Here is an 18,379-nt window from a genome sequence, read left to right on the forward strand (position 1 = left end):
AAGAGATGAAAATATAAATTTAGAAATAAAGGCGTAATTCATTATAATAACTTCCCTGACTTTAATTTACTTACCCCACATCGTGCGCTAACAGAATGCACTTCTGAAATAAAAAGACGAGGAAACTGGTGATTGCTGCAGCGGATGTATACCATGGGATGAACAATAGGGGTGATCGATTTCGCGGGACGCGAAAGAAACCGGTCCATAGAATCCCATAGAATCCGAAAAATCCATTATCAGACTTTGGTCCGGAACAACTTCAGGTAGCAATAAATCGATTACTGAAAATTTGCTAGTAGGGGCACATTGGACCATTCTCGCCTTTACGAAAAAAAAGCTTTACGATATTTTTGTCCGGTTTTTTGTTTTTTCTACTCTATAGGAGTCCAAGATATAATAATAAAATAAAAAGAAAATAAGAAAAGTGAAAACCTGACTTTGGCATGTAGCCAAAGTTCGCCGACGTCGATTTTCAGAGAAAATTGGAAACTTCAATAATTCAAAATTACATTACAAAATCGGACGATTTTGTGTTGTGATGGCTCATTTGAAAGGTAGTTAGATATTTATTGCTGAGAAAAAAAGATTTTGGAATTTTTAGCCCCGTACGAAGTACGAAGGGGCTTATAGGATTACGATGCCGTGTGTAATTGATGGAATTCGAAGCAGACGGTAAGGGCAAAGTGTTTGCCTATGTTCATAGATGACGAATCCGCAATTTGGGCCGTCTGTCCGTCTGTCCGTCTGTCTGTCACGTCGATATCTTGAGTAAATCAAATCCGATTTCAAAAAATTTAAAGACTGAAAGATAGTCAAAATAGTGAGGCTAAGTTCGAAGATGGGCATATTCGGGTCGGCCCTTCGTGAGTTAGGGCCACCTAAATGATTTAAGGCCTTTTGGTGATATTTATGGCAAAATAAACGATGGAAATGTAAATGACACGGCAAATGATAGGTATTGTCAATACCAATCAAGGAAAAAAAAGTTTTTTAAAATCGGGTGAGTGGACCGTGAGTTAGGGCCTTAGAAGTGAAAAGCTACTAGGGCCCTATGTGTATTTTACATTGAACTCGAGTAAATTTCATCCGTTTTTCGTAATTTTTGTGTCATTTGGAAGGTAATCGAACGCCGAATAGAAAGTTGTTGAAAAAAAAATTAAATTTGGGTCCTGGGACTAAGGCCGCTACTAGGGCCCTACGTGTATTTTACATAGAACTCGAGTAAATTTCATCCGTTTTTCGTAATTTTTGTTTCATTTGGAAGGTAATCGAACGCCGAATAGAAAGTTGTTGAAAAAAAAAATTAAATTTGGGTCCTTGGACTAAGGCCGCTACTAGGGCCCTATGTGTATTTTACATAGAACTCGAGTAAATTTCATCCGTTTTTCGTAATTTTTGTTTCATTTGGAAGGTAATCAAAGGCCGAATAGAAAGTTGTTGAAAAAAAAATAAATTTGGGTCCTTGGACTAAGGCCACTACTAGGGCCCTATGTGTATTTTACATAGAACTCGAGTAAATTTCATCCGTTTTTCGTAATTTTTGTTTCATTTGGAAGGTAATCAAAGGCCGAATAGAAAGTTGTTGAAAAAAATTAAATTTGGGTCCTTGGACTAAGGCCGCTACTAGGGCCCTATGTGTATTTTACATAGAACTCGAGTAAATTTCATCCGTTTTTCGTAATTTTTGTTTCATTTGGAAGGTAATCAAAGGCCGAATAGAAAGTTGTTGAAAAAAAAATAAATTTGGGTCCTTGGACTAAGGCCACTACTAGGGCCCTATGTGTATTTTACATAGAACTCGAGTAAATTTCATCCGTTTTTCGTAATTTTTGTTTCATTTGGAAGGTAATCAAAGGCCGAATAGAAAGTTGTTGAAAAAAAAAAAAATTTGGGTCCTTGGACTAAGGCCACTACTAGGGCCCTATGTGTATTTTACATAGAATTCGAGTAAATTTCATCCGTTTTTCGTAATTTTTGTTTCATTTGGAAGGCCGAATAGAATGTAGTTGAAAAAAAAAAAAATTTGGATCCTCGGACTGAGGCCGATACTAGGCCCTATGTGTATTTATACTCAATAAATTAAAATTGTAGGTCAATTTGAAATTTTTGTTTCATTTGAAAGGAACGTCGTACGGGGCTTCGTAATTGCGCTATGCGCAATTTATAAGATGTACACATTACATAATAATTTTACTTTAACTACATTAACCGGCGCATAGGCTTACGGTCAAAGTAGGGTGACAGACGCACTAGGGTCACGTACGCAATAGATATACGGGTTTGTACGGGGCTCAGTCGCAGCAAACGCTCCGACTGTTCTGATGGCTCGTTTGTATTTTGATCGAGTTATTACATTTTTTGTGATTGCAAAAGTGACCTTTTGTAAAAATTATTATTTTTTAAAAGTACAATAATACAGTCAAAGGCAGTCAATTTTCAGCATAAATTTGCTTCAGCTGTTTTTCAGCTGATCCACACATACAATCAAAACGGTTTATACTTGTTTATACGGTTGAAGCTGCTACACGCACGCGCATGATAATGGTAAAACCGTATAAAGACGTATAAACGGTGCTGATTGTTTGTATGGATCAGCTGAAAAACAGCTGAAGCTAATTTATGCTGAAAATTGACTGCCTTCGACTGTACAAAATCTGGTTACAAAAATAGCACCTTGACACAAACGAGGGCATTTCTAAACAGAAAAACTTCAATTCCACTCTTTTTGAAATAATTAAATTTTTCAAATTGTAAAACAATTCTCAGATTGAGTTCTATTTTGGTCACATAAAATGTAACAACTCGATCAAAATACAAAAAAAATCCAACATCGTTTTTTCTTAGCAATAAATAACTAACTACCTTTCAAATGAGCCATCACAACACAAAATCGTCCAATTTTTTTAATGTAATTTTCAGGGATCCCCAATAACGTTATTAGTAACCGAAATCATTTCGGTTACTCGAATAACGGTATTCGATTACCCAAATGAATTCGGTTACTCAAATAACGTTATTCGAATATCGAAATGAATTCGGTTATACGAATAACGTTATTCAAAAATTCAGTTACATAGATTTCTTTTTAAAAAAATGAAAGACGGAGCTAAAAAACGAAATTAATTTCAATAATCGAATAACGTTATTGAAATAACCGAAATCATTCTGTTTTTTGAATAACGTTATTCCGATAACCGAATTAACTTCGGTATTCAAATAACGTTATTCGAGTAACCGAATTCATTTCAGTTTTCGAATAACGTTAATAATAACGTTATTCGATAACGAAAATGAATTCGGTTACTCGAATAACGTTATTCTTGTAACGAAATTGATTTCGGTTATAACGTTATGGATGCCTGGTAATTTTGAATTATTGAAGTTTCCAATTTTCTCTGAAAATCGACGTCGGCGAACTTTGGCTACATTTTAAAGTCAGGTTTTCACTTTTTTTATTTTCTTTTTATTTTATTATTATATCTTGGACTAAAGTCGAGAATGGTCCAATGTGCCCCTACTAGCAAATTTTCAGTAATCGATTTATTGCTACCTGAAGTTGTTCCGGACCAAAGTCGTATAATGGGTTTTTCGGATTCTATGGGCAACTAGAATTTTTTGTGGACCGGTTTCTTTCGCGTCCCGCGAAATCGATCACCCCTAATGAACAATATGATAATTTAGGTAAACATTCCTCGAGGCTCTAGATATGATTCAATTAAAATTTCGAAATTCCTCTTCAACGATTCATAGCATCTCCTGATCTTTTACGGATGTCTTCATCGTTATTCATGTGAAGAGGTCTGACTAATACACTCCCTATCCTTGTGAAAAGTTTTCTTGATTTTCTCAAATTTTCCTTAATTTTCTATGATTCTGTAAAATCGATTTTCTCGGTTTTTCATGTTACTTACTAGTAGTGAAGTAAGAGAATTTGAAACAATGGCAGTGACTTCAAAATTTGTTAGACCAATAGAAGTAATAGATTCGATATATTTGCATATGCGTGACCTGTGTAAAGATATAGATTTGAAGCTATTGACTCCTCACACATATGCTAACCGAATTGAGTATGGATAACATTTTGAGAGATTTTTTTCACTGATCTGTTCAACTGGTAAATCGTTTGATTCCATTTCGTTTTGTCATTATTTCACCGATTCCGACTGGCTGGTTGGTTCTTTGAGGAAAAAATTTCTTGAAGACGGAGAGACGTTGTTCATCTGACAAAATAGATTCAGATAGGGATGCCTCGCTTTTAGGAGGTTTTTATAATAAGGTTTTAGTAGATTTTTAGGAGCTTTCGTTGGCTGGGAAGAATATTCATTTTTAACAACAATTTCTATTTCCTTGTACAAATAGCTCGATGTAGAAGGGCACTATTTTCGTGATAAATGCATCATTGTACGAATTCTGATACGTCCCTCATGTTTTTCCTTTTACGATGGATAATTTACGTCATGAAATCGATGCGATTACTGCAGAGGGAACCAGAACAGTCTGTACAGTAGGTAAATTTTTCACATATGAGGGGTACCACTCAGCCAACATGACCATCGCACTGCAATGGGTTAGAAATCTGGTACGATCGCAATATACGCCGTTTGATGACTAGACCAATATTATTTGACACATGCATTAACAGTACAAAATCGTTTTTTGTGAGAAGCTGCAGGTGCATTTGGCTCGCAATCAAAAAAATCGTTTTATTTTATGTGTTTTCACGACCGGCCGTGCTAAAATGGTTTTCGATAGGGAAAAAGGGGTAAGGTTGAATGGACGCACATTCTGTTTTGCTTGCTTAAAAATGAAAAGTTCGATTCCATGACCTTTGCCAATGTGAATGCGTTAGCAAAAGAGTTTGTGCTCAATCATGGGACCGAAAACATTTCGATTTTTACGATACGATCACGGTCTCGGAACATTTGATTAACTCAAGTCTCTAAATTCACTCATCCAATCAGAATGAGCATGTTGATGAGGAGGAAAGTAGTGATGACGATGATGATGATGATGATGATGACGTGACAACGTACATATATGACTTGGACCATCCTCCACCGGGTAAGCTTTTATTCCGAACAATTCGATCGAAATGTTGACGAAACTGATCTAATTGCCGCGCCGTTTACGTTTTAAGAGTCGAGACCATACGCCTGTCCAGTGTGTGGCAAGCGATACGTTCAAAAGTACTTTTTGATCGCTCACATGGACATTCATAACTGTAAGTACCGGATGCCTTTCAGCGGATGCCGAAAACATTTCCAGAGATTTTCGATTTCTACTTGCAGATGAAAAGAAATTCGAGTGCTACATTTGCAAGCAATCATTTTGGCTGGAACGCGATCTATTCAAGCACATGAATACTCGCTGCGGCAGAGGTTTGTTCATTTTGAGGACTGCAGTTGCCAACATGTTCACAAATTGTGATTTTCAGATGTTTCACCGGTGCATGAAATACCACCACATCGAAGAAACCCGAACGCTAAGCAGTCGGGAAGTACGGCACGAAAGAAAAAGGTAACGTGGTGGTTGTACAGTCAAAGGCAGTCAATTTTCAGCATAAATTAGCTTCAGCTGTTTTTCAGCTGATCCATACAAACAATCACAACCGTTTATACGTCTTTATACGGTTTTACCACTATCATGCGCGTGCGTGTAGCAGCTTCAACCGTATGAACAAGGAAAACCAGTTTTGATTGTACGTGTGGATCAGCTGAAAAACAGCTAAAGCAAATTTATGCTGAAAATTGACTGCCTTTGACTGTAGAATCTTCGTAAATTATGTTGATTCGTTAAGGCCCAACATTTGTTGTGTCTGTGCCTTCTTTCAGTTGTACGAATCTTACCATTTTCTGAAATCAAAATTCGCAACGAGGAAGATGCTCAATTTTGCTCATTGTTTGATTGTTCTTCAATTTCTCAATTCAGGTGCGCGATTCAAAGCGGGATAATCAAGTTGACGGAAAGGATTGTGCTCGTCACGTAGAACGCAGCGCCGCTTCATCAAAAAGCTCGCCATCAAACATTCGACGAGGTAAGCTTTCATTCGCCAATGATTTGGTGTCGATTGATTTATGGTTGTTCACTTTTGCAGAATCGAAAACTTACTCCTGTCCGGAGTGTTACAGAGAATTCAGGCACAAGAACAATTTGACCATGCATTTAAGGATCCACAGTGGTAAGCACGTGCAAACTTAACTAATGCCCGCTCGAAATGATTCGAAAGTGAAAAATTTGAAATGTTTTCAGGGGAGAAGCCGTTTGAGTGCGGAGTTTGTAAGAAAGCTTTCAGTCAATCTAGCACTTTGACCAGCCATCTTCGGATTCATACTGGTAAGAGAAAAAACTGAAAATTTTGTTCTGCTCCTGAGAGATGAATTTTGCTAAAAATTTGAAATTTCAAAATGTTTTCAGGTGAAAAGCCGTTCGAGTGTGGGGTTTGTAAGAAAGCTTTCAGTCAAAGTAACCATTTGACCCGCCATCTTCGGATTCATAATGGTAAGAGAAAAATGAGAAAATTTTGTTCTGCTCCTAAGAGATGAATTTTGCTCAAAATTTGAAATTTCAAAATGTTTTCAGGGGAAAAGCCGTACGAGTGCGGGGTTTGTAAGAAGGCTTTCGGTCACAGTCACCATTTGATCGACCATCTCCGAACTCATACTGGTAAGAGCAAAAAGTGAAAATTTTGTTCTGCTCCTAAGAGATGAATTCTGCTCAAAATTTGAAATTTCAAAATGTTTTCAGGGGAAAAGCCGTACGAGTGCGGGGTTTGTGACAAAGCTTTCAGTCAATCTAGCACTTTGACCAGCCATCTTCGGATTCATAATGGTAAGAGAAAAGTGAAAATTGATTTTTGTTTCGCGCAATAGTTCACTTAAGATGACCATTTGCTGATTCACACTAAAGCTTGAACACATTTTACTCGTAACAATTTCCGAGCACAAACCGAGAGAATTTCCATTTCAGGTGAAAAACCATTCGCATGCGACATTTGCAAAAAAACATTTCGACAAAAGACGCACATTCGTAAACACATGAATATTCACATTCCAAACAGTGAGTTAGATGAGTCATGCACTAACACACCGACATGCTCTGAAAGGGTCGCTAAAATGTTTCCAAGTTTCAAACGCCAAATTCGTTTTCTTTTCTTAGGTAAAAGAATTTACAAGTGCAAGGTGTGCATGAAAGTGTTCCACCAGCGACACATTCTGTCCGAGCATCGTAAGGACCATGAAGAAGAAAGTTAATCGAGACGTCGCAGAGAATTCGTGACTGTTTCTAGTAGGTTCGAGACTATTCATTTATGATTGAGAGTAGTTTGGAACGAAGGAGCTGCTGGTTCGTCTTTTTTAAAGTGTTCTGTTTGAAGTTTTTATATTTTTATTTCTAATGTTTTGACGACGTCTATAAGAGCGTTGATCGGATTTCTGTTTTCAATTAAATTTTTGAAGTGAAAAATCTTTCGAGTCTAATTTACGCGTCAATAAAACATCGAAAATTAATCGCATTTCGTCTGAACAATGCAACGGAACGAATGGAAATACAGCGCATGGATGGTAACATCAAAGAGTCAGATATATCTGCTATAGCAGTATCACTGTGTAGACCACAGATGAAAAACTTTAAATGTTGCGGTGGGATTAAGTCTATAAGATTTCTCAGAGGGGGAAACTATGCGAGCAAATACTGGGAACAGGTGATTTTTCCCGACGTGAATCATTTGTAAGTTTTAGAAGATCCAGCCATCCATCAACCGCAGAATGTTTATTAATTGCACGGACGGCAATTTTAACCATTTGTTCGTTCGACTTAGTTTTACGGTCACCGAAGCCCATTGCCAATCTGCAATGGAAGAAGAACGGATTGCAAGATAAATACATGTATGCTTAATGACTGTTCGTTTGCAATTTTATGATTTCCACTGAGAGTGTACACTGGGTAACTTTCACTGGAGCGCAGAATTGTCAAAAGCTGTTCTTTTACCAGTTGGTGTTCATGCTTTTCTCCATATCAACAGTGTATTTGTCGGTTACTCACTTACATGGGTGGATTTACTGATATAAAGAGTAGCATGAACACCAGCTGTGAAACGACCAGCTGTTGCAGATTCTAGACTCTAGTGAAATCTACACAGTATATGTACACGGTCTGTTTTACTCAGGGATGGCATAAGACCAAAAATCGCAGAAAGAAGGCAAAATGAGAGAAAAACGACGAAGGAGAGCCTTTAAACGGAATATTATTCCAGTCGATTGTTCTTCAGCAACAATTTGCTTCTTCTGATTGTCTCTCAAGTCGATACAGGGGTTAGGAGCTCAGTCCAATCGATCTTTCATTTGGAATCAATTCCACCATATGGTTGAGTCATTAAAGAAAGAAATTTAACCCAGTTGGATGTGCGTCGTCACGGATGTGTTTGGTGCGACGGGGCAGTATAGATCTACGGTCGATTGGAGAACAAATTGTCAGCAAAATATGGTGTTACGAATGAAAGAAAGAGGGCATCAGTGTAACTGTTTCGTCCTCTAAATATGTGAACATTCCAGTTACCTAAGGTGGAAATGTACTTTAACTTTGACTATGTTTTAATATTTAATGTATGTACTAAGTACGAAAATCATGCGAGGTGAAATTCTAGTCAAGAGTCATATCGCCAAATCTTCAGGCGACTTTTTTTTAAATTTTTGGAACAAGCGGTCTCCGATATTAATGAGTGATAGCTCGTTGGATTCGTCTTTCAATTCTAGGAAACACGTATCTCTCACTTTTTCTAAAAAAAAATGTTTTCTGTGAAAAGAGCTCAAAAGTGAAGACATGTCAGAGGGTACCGAAAACAGTTTTTCGGAAATAACTCAAGAAAAAATTATTTTAAATTGTTGTAATGTTGTACGAATGTCGGCCTTGGAAAGACCTACAGGTAGAGTATACGCACCGCTTGGTGCGAGTAGATCCACGAGAGTTACGACTAAAAATATAGTGAATGTTCGAAGAGTCCGGATTCTCTGCAGCTTCGTTGTTCCACGGAACTGAGTATGGGGTGTTGTAGCTGGCCTCACCCACTATCATTTCACATATAAATGAACCCAGTACTTTTGTGCTGCAAGCCCACAGATGTCTTGGAAAAAAAGTTGGTGCCAAAATGCAGATTTTTTCCTTCTTTCTGAGGGCTCTACAGCTGGAACAGCATCTGGAACGATACTACGACGGTCATTTTTTATCGTCTACTATTCTTTTACCTTATCAATAGAAAAACGCTTCGATATGTCGCGAATATATCAGATCCACTATTAGTAATATCAAGAGAAAATTCATTAAATTTTTCTCCGAGGATTTGAATGACCTCAGGAGTCCGGAACAGTAATTAGTTTTTCAATTGGACCAATATTGCTACGTGACAGAAGATTGGGAAACCGTTTGCTCCGTTTGCCACAGCCAAGAGTTCCAGACGCCAGATACCAGATTCCGTAACCAATTCAAATTCCATGATTACTTCTGGTCCCCATGATCAATTCTAATTATTAAATAAGTTTCTGCTTCCATAACTCCATAACTTCACAATTTTGTATCGAATTTTACAATTTTAATTTCTTCAGCTCAGCCAAATATTTTGTTTCATAAATTTCCTGCATCTACGTGTCCTGGGCCCATAACCTGTTGGTTTTCAGAGGTCAGCATGAACGACAAATAGACGGGCAAATACAAAATATATGAAGAGTTTAATTTAAACGCTCTGTTTCGTACAATCAGACTGACATACTAGGCATACTAGATCAGTGAATTAATTGGATTATGACTTGTGAACTAGATTAGTTCTCTTCAACACATGAAATCTAACAATTGTATCTTTTGTCCTACACCAGTCCCACTCCCTGACACACTTTGTCACAATTTTTTCACATTTTTGCAAAAATAAAATTCGGAAAAATTAGGAAAATTGTTGGAGAAAATATGGCAGAACGTTTTCCGAAAATAGTCCCGAAGAAAATCTGAAATGCTTTCTCAATAAGCGTTTGAAACGCAACAGCAACACAGTAGCAACCAGTTATTTTTGATTTAATGCCACCACGAAAAAAGGCTGTTGGCCCAACCTCCTAATAATATACAACCTTGGCAACCACAGCGGACCATACTGATACAGAGTGTGAGCTGTGTGGAATGTGTGGAATTCATTGAAAACATGGAAATCATAAGATGTGAGACAATTGAGATGTCGTTAACTGTATGTTGAGTCTGATTTCTGGGAGTTTCATTTGATTGTCGAAGTATCATTTCAGGAGTTTTATGAGAATTTAAAAGCATTTTTGAAATTTTAGGAGTTTTAACAAATTTTTCGGAGGTGTGGCAGGCATGGATCCAGCAGTTTTTCGGAAGATGAAAATAAAATCTTTCGTTTTTCAATTTAATTAAAAATTAATTTTATTATTTACAAATTGTTCAATGTTCATGGCAACAATAATAATAATTTAATTTTACTTATAGATTTTCATTTCTCATTTATTTTTAATGCAATTTAAGTATTTAGCATTCACACATGAATTTGGTTTTTGTGTTGAATTTTCTTTTTTTATGCTACGAACGAAAATTATATAAAGATTTTATATCCGTCCGTCTTCTTCATCGATTTTTGTTGTTGGTTGTTGGTTTTCATTCAATTAATATTGTTGCTAAACGTTCTTCCTTTTTATTTCTGTTCGTCGAGCAATTTTCACACAAATTAAACATAGACAACATAAAATTTACCGGCATTTAATTTATAAACATATTTTTATACGAATTAGTGTTTTGCTATTTTTAAACAAATATTTTCTTCTTTTTCTTCTCATTTATCGATAAAAATTATTTTTTTTATTTAAATTTAAATTTAAACTTTTACTTTGTTTATCGTTTTGGGTTTTTGAATTTTATTATTTTCTTGTTCACTTTCATTTATTTAATGATTGTTATTTCGTACTCGTCTATGAATGGGAAATTAAGTTACCGCTATTTTTAGATTGTAAACACAAATTGTTCTTTTTCCATCCCGCTTTCTTCTACTTCCATTTCTTCTTATGCCACCACGATTTCTTCTACAGACTTAAAATAAATTTAGAGTAAGACTTACGAAACACATCACTCTGTGATTACTTTTTTCAAACATAAATAAGTTATGTTTCAATTTATACTTTTTGTTTTTTTATTAATTTCATTTTAAATTTAAAGATTAATCGCATTTTTATAGTTCTTTGCTTCCACACATTCTTCATCCTATTTTTTTTGTTTAATTTTAGTTTACTTTTTAGACTGCTTGGTAAAATATAAAATCTCGAAAAATGTCCAATGAATTTTCGATACAATTTTTTACTATTTTCTGTTTAAGTTAACAATGAAATGTGGTGCTGATGGATGTGAATAATTTCCTTGTTTGTTGATTTGTGAATTATGATTTACCGAATGTTATCGTTTTTGTCTGTCACCGTTTATTCTAACATTCAACAATCTATCGGATTATTTGTATGATGGTTGGTGGTATTGTATTGCTATTTTGATGATAATTTCCTTCTCAATAATTAATTTTTCAATTCAATTTTTACTGACAAAATTTCAAGCACGAACGTAGCGGGATTATTCGAATAAAATGAATAAAGAAAAATTATTGCAATGCCTAAAATACAAATGTCATAAGCCCACGTGCATCCTTATCTGTATGATGTTCATTTACTCGTAGATAGAAAATCGTAGAATCTGTTTCATCTCGTATTTCTTCATTAAGAGTTATTCTAGATTGGTTTGTCACTGAATTGGTTAAGAGCAATGAACAATATGCAAATTTATAATCTACATTTAGGCGGAAAAATATTCGTTTTTTGATGAATGCTCTGAACCAAAATATTTTTTTGAAGAAGTAAACCCATTAAAGCACGCAAAAATGTGTTCCTTTTAAAGGAAAAATTCGTTTGTGAGTCATAACTTAACTGACTTGGAGAAGTCTTCGCAGACTGTGTAAATTTATGTCCATGTGGGATGATAAGTTCCCACACACAAACCAATTTTTCCTTTAAGTAGAACACATTTTGGCGTGATTTAATGGTTGTACTTTTTCAAAAAAAAATTTTGCTTCAAAGAAATCATCAAAAAAACGAATATTTTTCCGCCTAAATGTAGGCTAAAAATTTGCAACGGGTTCATTTCTCTTAAACTATAAAATAAACCGTTCTGTAGGGATCAGTACCATTGCCAGCTGGGACACAAGGAGTCCCTATTTTTTAATTTTTTCATTAAAAAATTTATTTTTTGCTTTTTTAGCTACCTCTAACGTGTCTTAGGAGTCTGACTACGGCACTGTGCCGTTGTTAGAGGACCTCATTTTCTGAAATATAAAATTAATATATTTTAAGACTTTTGAGTGATTCTCTAGCAAACAACGGAATTGACTTCAATAACTACTCAAACTCAACCAATTTCTCGTGGGCCAAGTTGGGGCGGAAAGTACAGCAAGAAAATTTTGTGGATCGATTGATGATATCCACTACCTTTCTAGACTTAACTTCTCTTCAAACCTTCTGAAATGACAATCATGTAGCAATAAAATCAATAAATCTATTACTTCATTTGTCAATTTACATTTGATAAAAATCTAGTACTTCAACAGTTTTATCGTTCTGTCGGCTATATAAGAGAACACAAGCGAGAGGACATCACATTTTGTGTCGTCTGTGTAGATGATAGATGATTTCTATGCGTGTTGAGAAATTTGGAAATTGTCGTGATTGCGATTTCTGAAACATTTTAAGAGACACCGGCTTTAAATAAAAATTACTTTTGGTTGTAGTCGTTTGACCGGCGCTGAGAAAAGTGAGCAGTTTAACAAAATTTTCATAAACTGCTCACGCTTCTCAGAGCCAGTCAAACTACTACAACCAAATCTATTTTCTTTTGAAAGCGAACACATTCGTGGTTGTTATTGTGGTCGTACATTTTTGAAAAAGGATTCTGGTGGAATCATCAAAAGTAAACTAAAATCCATTATTGAATGTTGTAACAGATTCGCGAGTAATTTACAGATAAGAATTTCCTCAATGCACGTGAAGGCATGAAGGCTTTAATACATTTGGCGTCAGCACCAATACATTTAGATGGTTACAAGTGTGAAAATAAATACTGGTTAAATGATCCTAACGAATGGGAACACATTTTTTGTTTGTCATGTCATCATACTTGTATAATGGAATAGCTTCAGATTAATTCAGATATAATTAAAGCTATAAATTTTTCTCGTTTTCCCTTGGTTTTTGGTTTGTTAATAATCAATGAGTATTTGTTTTCTTGTTATCTGGTAAATTTTTTGTTCATCATTTTTTTAATGTTATTTTCACTTATCAGCAATAATAAATTTAAAAAATTTTTGCTATCTATAATTTTCATCATTTTTTATTTATTCAAATTACCGATTTTTTTTTAATGTTTTTGTTTTGTTTTTTTTTTAGTTTTAAATTTTCATAATGATTCATTTACGGTATAATATTTCTTTATTTTTAAATTTATTTTTATAATTTCATAAATTCATGTTTTGTTGTCTTGTTTTTTTCTTTTATTTCTTTTTTAGCTTCCTCTTCTTCTTCTTCTTTTTCTCTTTAAACATGTCTATGTATAGGTTCATTTTTCTCCTTTTTTTCTTTTGTTTCTCATCATAATAAAATTTTTTAATATTTACAAAACTAAGAATTTTTTTTTATATTCAGTGCAAGGCAATTGGTAGCTTTTACAATTAATCACAATTTTTCATTTGTTAAAAATTATAGAGAAGATGAATGAGAACATTGGTTGTTTTTTTTTTTCACTTGGTATTATTACACTAAAAATTGGATTGGTTTCAATAATATTAGAAATCATTTTTTTTTTAATTATCATGATTTTTCATTTATTTAATGTATAAAAAGGCATTGAAGTTTAAAGAATTTTGAATAATTTTTTTTCTCTTTAATTTTAATTTATTTTTTTATAAATTTAATCTGCTTCATTTACTCATTGTTACTTTAAGGATCTTTCCATATTTTTTCCCCTTATCTTCTTCTCCTTCTTAATTTATTTAAATGTGTCAATTTAATATATTGGACCTTAAAATGCACTACCTATATTTTCACCAAAAAAAGAAAAGAACAAAATGTTTTTCTTTCTATTAATTTCATTCTCTTTTTTTTACTTTTTAAATCTTTTTTACATTTATTTTCCCTTTAGAAACATTTCAACATTTATGTCAAATGTAAAATTGTTAATAAATTTGTATTTGAAAAGGTATTTTTTATCAAAATGTTGCGTTGTTTACAGCCAGAAATGTTGATTCACCTCCATTGTGTTTTCGTTCGGAGAGAGGAGGAGAAACTGATGATTTCAATTGGTAAATTGTGAGACACAATTTCCGTAGAACTTTCGGAGACTCGGACTGGGACGTACTGTGAATTCGAGCCAGTCCAGTATACTGAGTTTCAATTCTGATTTCGTTGGACATTTGACCACAGTTTCGATATGAGAGAAAATGAAACACGTTTTTTGACGTTTTGCATTAAAAATAATTTCCTCTTTAGGTAAAGGGCGGCAGTGGTACTGAAAGAGTGCACTACAATTTTGCACACGAACAATTCTAGCAAATCAGTTTGGATTTAAAGAAGATTCGTCATTGATTTTCATTAAGTAATTGATTTATTTACAAGAACAGTGTTCAATCCGGAGAGATGCTAGAGCCGTCACACTGTTTGTTTGTAAAGCATTGTGAAGCTGAGAGATTCAAATTCAAAACCTTTTACATGCGTATGCACGGTAAAGTGCACTTTACATCACTGTTTGCGACAGGGAAAATGCACTTACCGTCCACAAACTATTACATGCTGCATGCGTCAAAACCATACTTTTCATGTTTCAAGCAATACTTTCGACGCCCTTCAGCATGTAAAATCCATTACAGAGCTCGAGATATAGTTGAAAAGTCTCGTTTTCGTGTGTGTTTATTGGCCTCGGCTACGCCTCGGGATCAACAAAATTCACACGGAAAATCTACTTTTCATCTTTTTATCCCAAGTCATGCTTTTAACCATATTTCCATTAAAACTGCTACTACAACATGCGTTTCCGCTAATTGTTTGACATTGAAAATCTTTTACTTCGTAGGCTTTATAGGGAAATATCGGACAAAGATCATCGCTTTACGTGTCATCGTTGTTGTTAACAGTCGTTGACGAGACGATTTTTCGACAGAATTTTATATAAATAAGGCTGCGAGTTAAGTGACAGACTGACAACCGAAAGTAGTTAGTAGTTGTCCGAGAAACAGGTCAGCAACAATAAATCTATTTGTGTGAGACAAAAAGGTTTATTGATCGAGTGACACAGCACTCTAATCAAAAAAAATTCTCAAAAAATTGTTTTAACTCAGATCCTTGGGGATTTGCAGTTTCTCGTTGGGAAAGGAATCACAGAAGCTTTTACTTGCTATTATAGGCCTTTCGCTTTGTTGGATATTTGAAAATTGATTCCATTATTTGTGCCTCAGCAATTCCCTCTGCCTCCAGGTCAATCAACATTTCTTTCGCCATCGAAATTGTTTGAACACAACGCAACTATTCATGATGAGCTATTTATTCCTATAAACGATTATCAATACGATATTTTACTGTTTATGTTTTCTGCAAAAATGTGTTTAATTTTAGTCAAAAATAAATGAATCAAACGAAAAGTGTGCGGAAAATGTATGGCATAGGATGTTTGAAACTAAATCCGAATCGTTGTTTCTGACATAAAGAGCTTGACTGTGGGTGGACTGAACGAGAAGGACAAATGCCTTTAAAGAAAACAGGACACGAGCAACCGCATCTTGTTGGCGAAGTTAGTAGGCCTAAAGACAGTGACCGCCTGTAATGTTCTCACTATATATGAAAACTTCTAATACAACGAAATTTGCAAGGTTTTTGCGAGGTGTAAACGTCCAAGCAGTTGCTAGAGAAATGCGTTTGCTTAACATTGTCACATACGGCTATTCATCTGTTATCGATACTGACAACAAAAACAATGACAAGCTCTTGGTAATATGGTCCTTTATGTAGTAAAATGCATGTTACAAAAATTGAAGTACAAGATTTGAAATTAACTTTAAAAATACTTTGAATCGACGGAAGTAATAGACCCGATAATAATACTGTTCATATGCTTGCCGTATGTAACTGTCTCTAAATAATACCATTTTAACAGTGTCTTTGAATTAAGTTCAATTTAAAAATTTTTTAGAATTAAAGTTCTTCGAACTGCAATTCAGTTCAAGTTCTGTTCAATCGATACAACAAGCTGCATTCGATTTTATTTTATCTGGTTCCGCGACAAACGTCATTGACGGGCAAAGAGACACAGCTTGTGTGTTTCCATAATTTGAGCCGAGATGCTCAATTTCAAACATTTCTGTGAATTCAAAAATATTTATCATCAAACATATTATGGCCAATTTGGCTATTATGGCCACTATGGCTATTATGGCCACTATGGCTATTATGGCCACTATGGCTATTATGGCCACTATGGCTATTATGGCCACTATGGCTATTATGGCCACTATGGCTATTATGGCCACTATGGCTATTATGGCCACTATGGCTATTATGGCCACTATGGCTGTTATGGACACTATGGCTATTATGGCCACTATGGCTATTATGGCCACTATGACTATTATGGCCACTATGGCTATTATGGCCACTATGGCTATTATGGCCACTATGGCTATTATGGCCACTATGGCTATTATGGCCACTATGGCTATTATGGTCACTATGGCTATTATGGCCACTATGGCTATTATGGCTATTATGGCCACTATGGCTATTATGGCCACTATGGCTATTATGGCCACTATGGCTATTATGGTCACTATGGCTATTATGGCCACTATGGCTATTATGGCCACTATGGCTATTATGGCCACTATGGCTATTATGGCCACTATGGCTATTATGGCCACTATGGCTATTATGGCCACTATGGCTATTATGGCCACTATGGCCAGTCCGGAGTTTAAGCTATATTTTGTCACTGACAATAAATTCGCAATTATATTTAGATCTTTAGGCTTGATTTCCACTTACGAAAAAAGTACTCCGTTTTGTCTCCGTTTCCTCTTTAAATAATGAAAAAGAGGCGCGGCTTACCTGAACGGAGGCAAAACAGCGTAAGAGTAAATCAAGCATTAATATATCTTCGCTGAATTTTAACGAAGAAACAAAGAAAAACCGAAAAGAGAAAGTGCAGTCAACTAATTAAAAAACTGGCGCGTAAAATTGAAAACTGAGGAAAAAAAAACGTAAGATCGAATCAAATAAATCCATACTTTGTAGGCAAAACAGTGGAAAAACATACAAAGTACTTAGGAGCAGGTCAGGATGACATTGTGAGCTATGACAAGCTTAAAAACAAGCAAATCTAGCTCCCACATTCGGACTGTCGGTTTGGTGTACGCACATAGGCCGAATGGTGGTGATGTAAATTTGTGATTTCAACATTGAGGAAGATTTTCGTTTTGTTTAATTAATTAATTTGGTTTTTTTTTCGATACAAGAAGGAAAATTGGCAGCTAAAATTACCTGTTTAAAGATTGAGGTAAGGTAAACATTTAGAAAGGAAAAGAAACATTTTTTTTGTTGGTTTTGATTGATTTGGTTTTTAGGAAGTTATCTAAATTTTAACACTCTAAATGAACTAATTAGAAAATATTTTTTTTGTTTTTGTTTTTTACTTTGGCACTTACAGAGCATGACAAGATTTAATGTGCTAGCATACGAGTATATTACTTTGGCAATCAAACTGAGATACAAAAGAAGTCAAGAAACGAATAGAGTTATTCGAATGAGCATACCGGAAATGGGGAGTTAATAACTAACAAACACTTAGGAAAACATAGAACACGAATAGAATACAAGAAAGAAAGAAAAAAAAGAAAAAAAAAATAGTTTCTAAATCCGAAATCTTCCTCCTCAATCGAAATCACTGTCAACCTGATCCCACCCCTATATCCACGATTCCTACATGGCATTTAGTACTCTTCTGCTATTTCCACCGCTTCGGTGCGGACTATATTCATCGCGATCGCGTCTACTAGCCTGTGGCGGCTGACTACTACTAGGATATCGACTATCTTCACTATGTCTACTGGTTGGATGTCCACGAGTCGTAAAATCGGCGCCATAGCTACGTTCGTTCAGCAAATCTTCGTCATTCAAATCATAGTGTACCATATCGCGATCTCTAGCCCGTTCCCGTTCCAAACGTTCCATTCGTTCACGTTCGCGATCTCTTTCCCTTTCACGCATTTCTCGATCGTGACGACCGGAACGTCGATTGTGATGATATGATGCCCCTG

General features: G+C 35.2%; 2 protein-coding genes across 31 annotated transcripts in view; one reads left to right on the top strand and one right to left on the bottom strand.

Annotated features, from left to right (window-relative positions):
* The first annotated feature begins 4,622 nt into the window (after nucleotides 1-4,622).
* LOC119084572 (gastrula zinc finger protein XlCGF8.2DB-like) lies at nucleotides 4,623-7,452 on the top strand. 15 transcript variants are annotated; one of them, XM_037194615.1, is made up of 14 exons: nucleotides 4,623-4,764; nucleotides 4,946-5,064; nucleotides 5,141-5,224; nucleotides 5,292-5,381; nucleotides 5,438-5,520; nucleotides 5,932-6,037; nucleotides 6,098-6,181; nucleotides 6,253-6,336; nucleotides 6,418-6,501; nucleotides 6,583-6,666; nucleotides 6,748-6,831; nucleotides 6,970-7,059; nucleotides 7,159-7,180; nucleotides 7,225-7,452. In XM_037194615.1, the coding sequence occupies exons 1-14, from the start codon at nucleotides 4,742-4,744 to the stop codon at nucleotides 7,229-7,231; spliced, it is 1,044 nt and encodes a 347-aa protein (XP_037050510.1). In that variant the 5' UTR covers nucleotides 4,623-4,741; the 3' UTR covers nucleotides 7,232-7,452. The 15 variants fall into 15 exon arrangements, with proteins under 15 accessions (XP_037050510.1, XP_037050514.1, XP_037050509.1 ...); XM_037194614.1 differs by having other exon boundaries at nucleotides 4,625-4,765; nucleotides 4,965-5,064; nucleotides 7,159-7,450; XM_037194613.1 differs by having other exon boundaries at nucleotides 4,625-4,764; nucleotides 6,586-6,666; nucleotides 7,159-7,450.
* A 9,917-nt stretch (nucleotides 7,453-17,369) lies between these two features.
* LOC119084566 (voltage-dependent L-type calcium channel subunit beta-2) overlaps nucleotides 17,370-18,379 on the bottom strand; it is a 146,997-nt gene continuing 145,987 nt past the window's right edge. For 15 of the 16 annotated variants that reach the window (XM_037194584.1, XM_037194589.1, XM_037194592.1 and 12 more), the window contains one exon: nucleotides 17,370-18,376. In XM_037194584.1, coding sequence (XP_037050479.1) covers nucleotides 18,042-18,376 — 335 coding nt within the window. In that variant the 3' untranslated portion in view covers nucleotides 17,370-18,041. The remainder of the gene's footprint in view (nucleotides 18,377-18,379) is intronic. The other variant, XM_037194600.1, reaches the window with a different exon arrangement.

This window comes from Bradysia coprophila, unplaced genomic scaffold (genome assembly GCF_014529535.1).
Source record: "Bradysia coprophila strain Holo2 unplaced genomic scaffold, BU_Bcop_v1 contig_87, whole genome shotgun sequence".
Lineage (NCBI taxonomy): Eukaryota > Metazoa > Arthropoda > Insecta > Diptera > Sciaridae > Bradysia > Bradysia coprophila.

Coding starts and splice junctions, on each gene's coding strand:
- LOC119084572 (XM_037194612.1), top strand. CDS start 4,742: ATGGTTTTCGATAGGGAAAAAGG. Junction 5,521..5,931: donor GTACGGCACGAAAGAAAAAG/GTAACGTGGTGG, acceptor TTCTCAATTCAG/GTGCGCGATTCAAAGCGGGA. Junction 6,499..6,579: donor CCGCCATCTTCGGATTCATA/ATGGTAAGAGAA, acceptor TCAAAATGTTTT/CAGGGGAAAAGCCGTACGAG.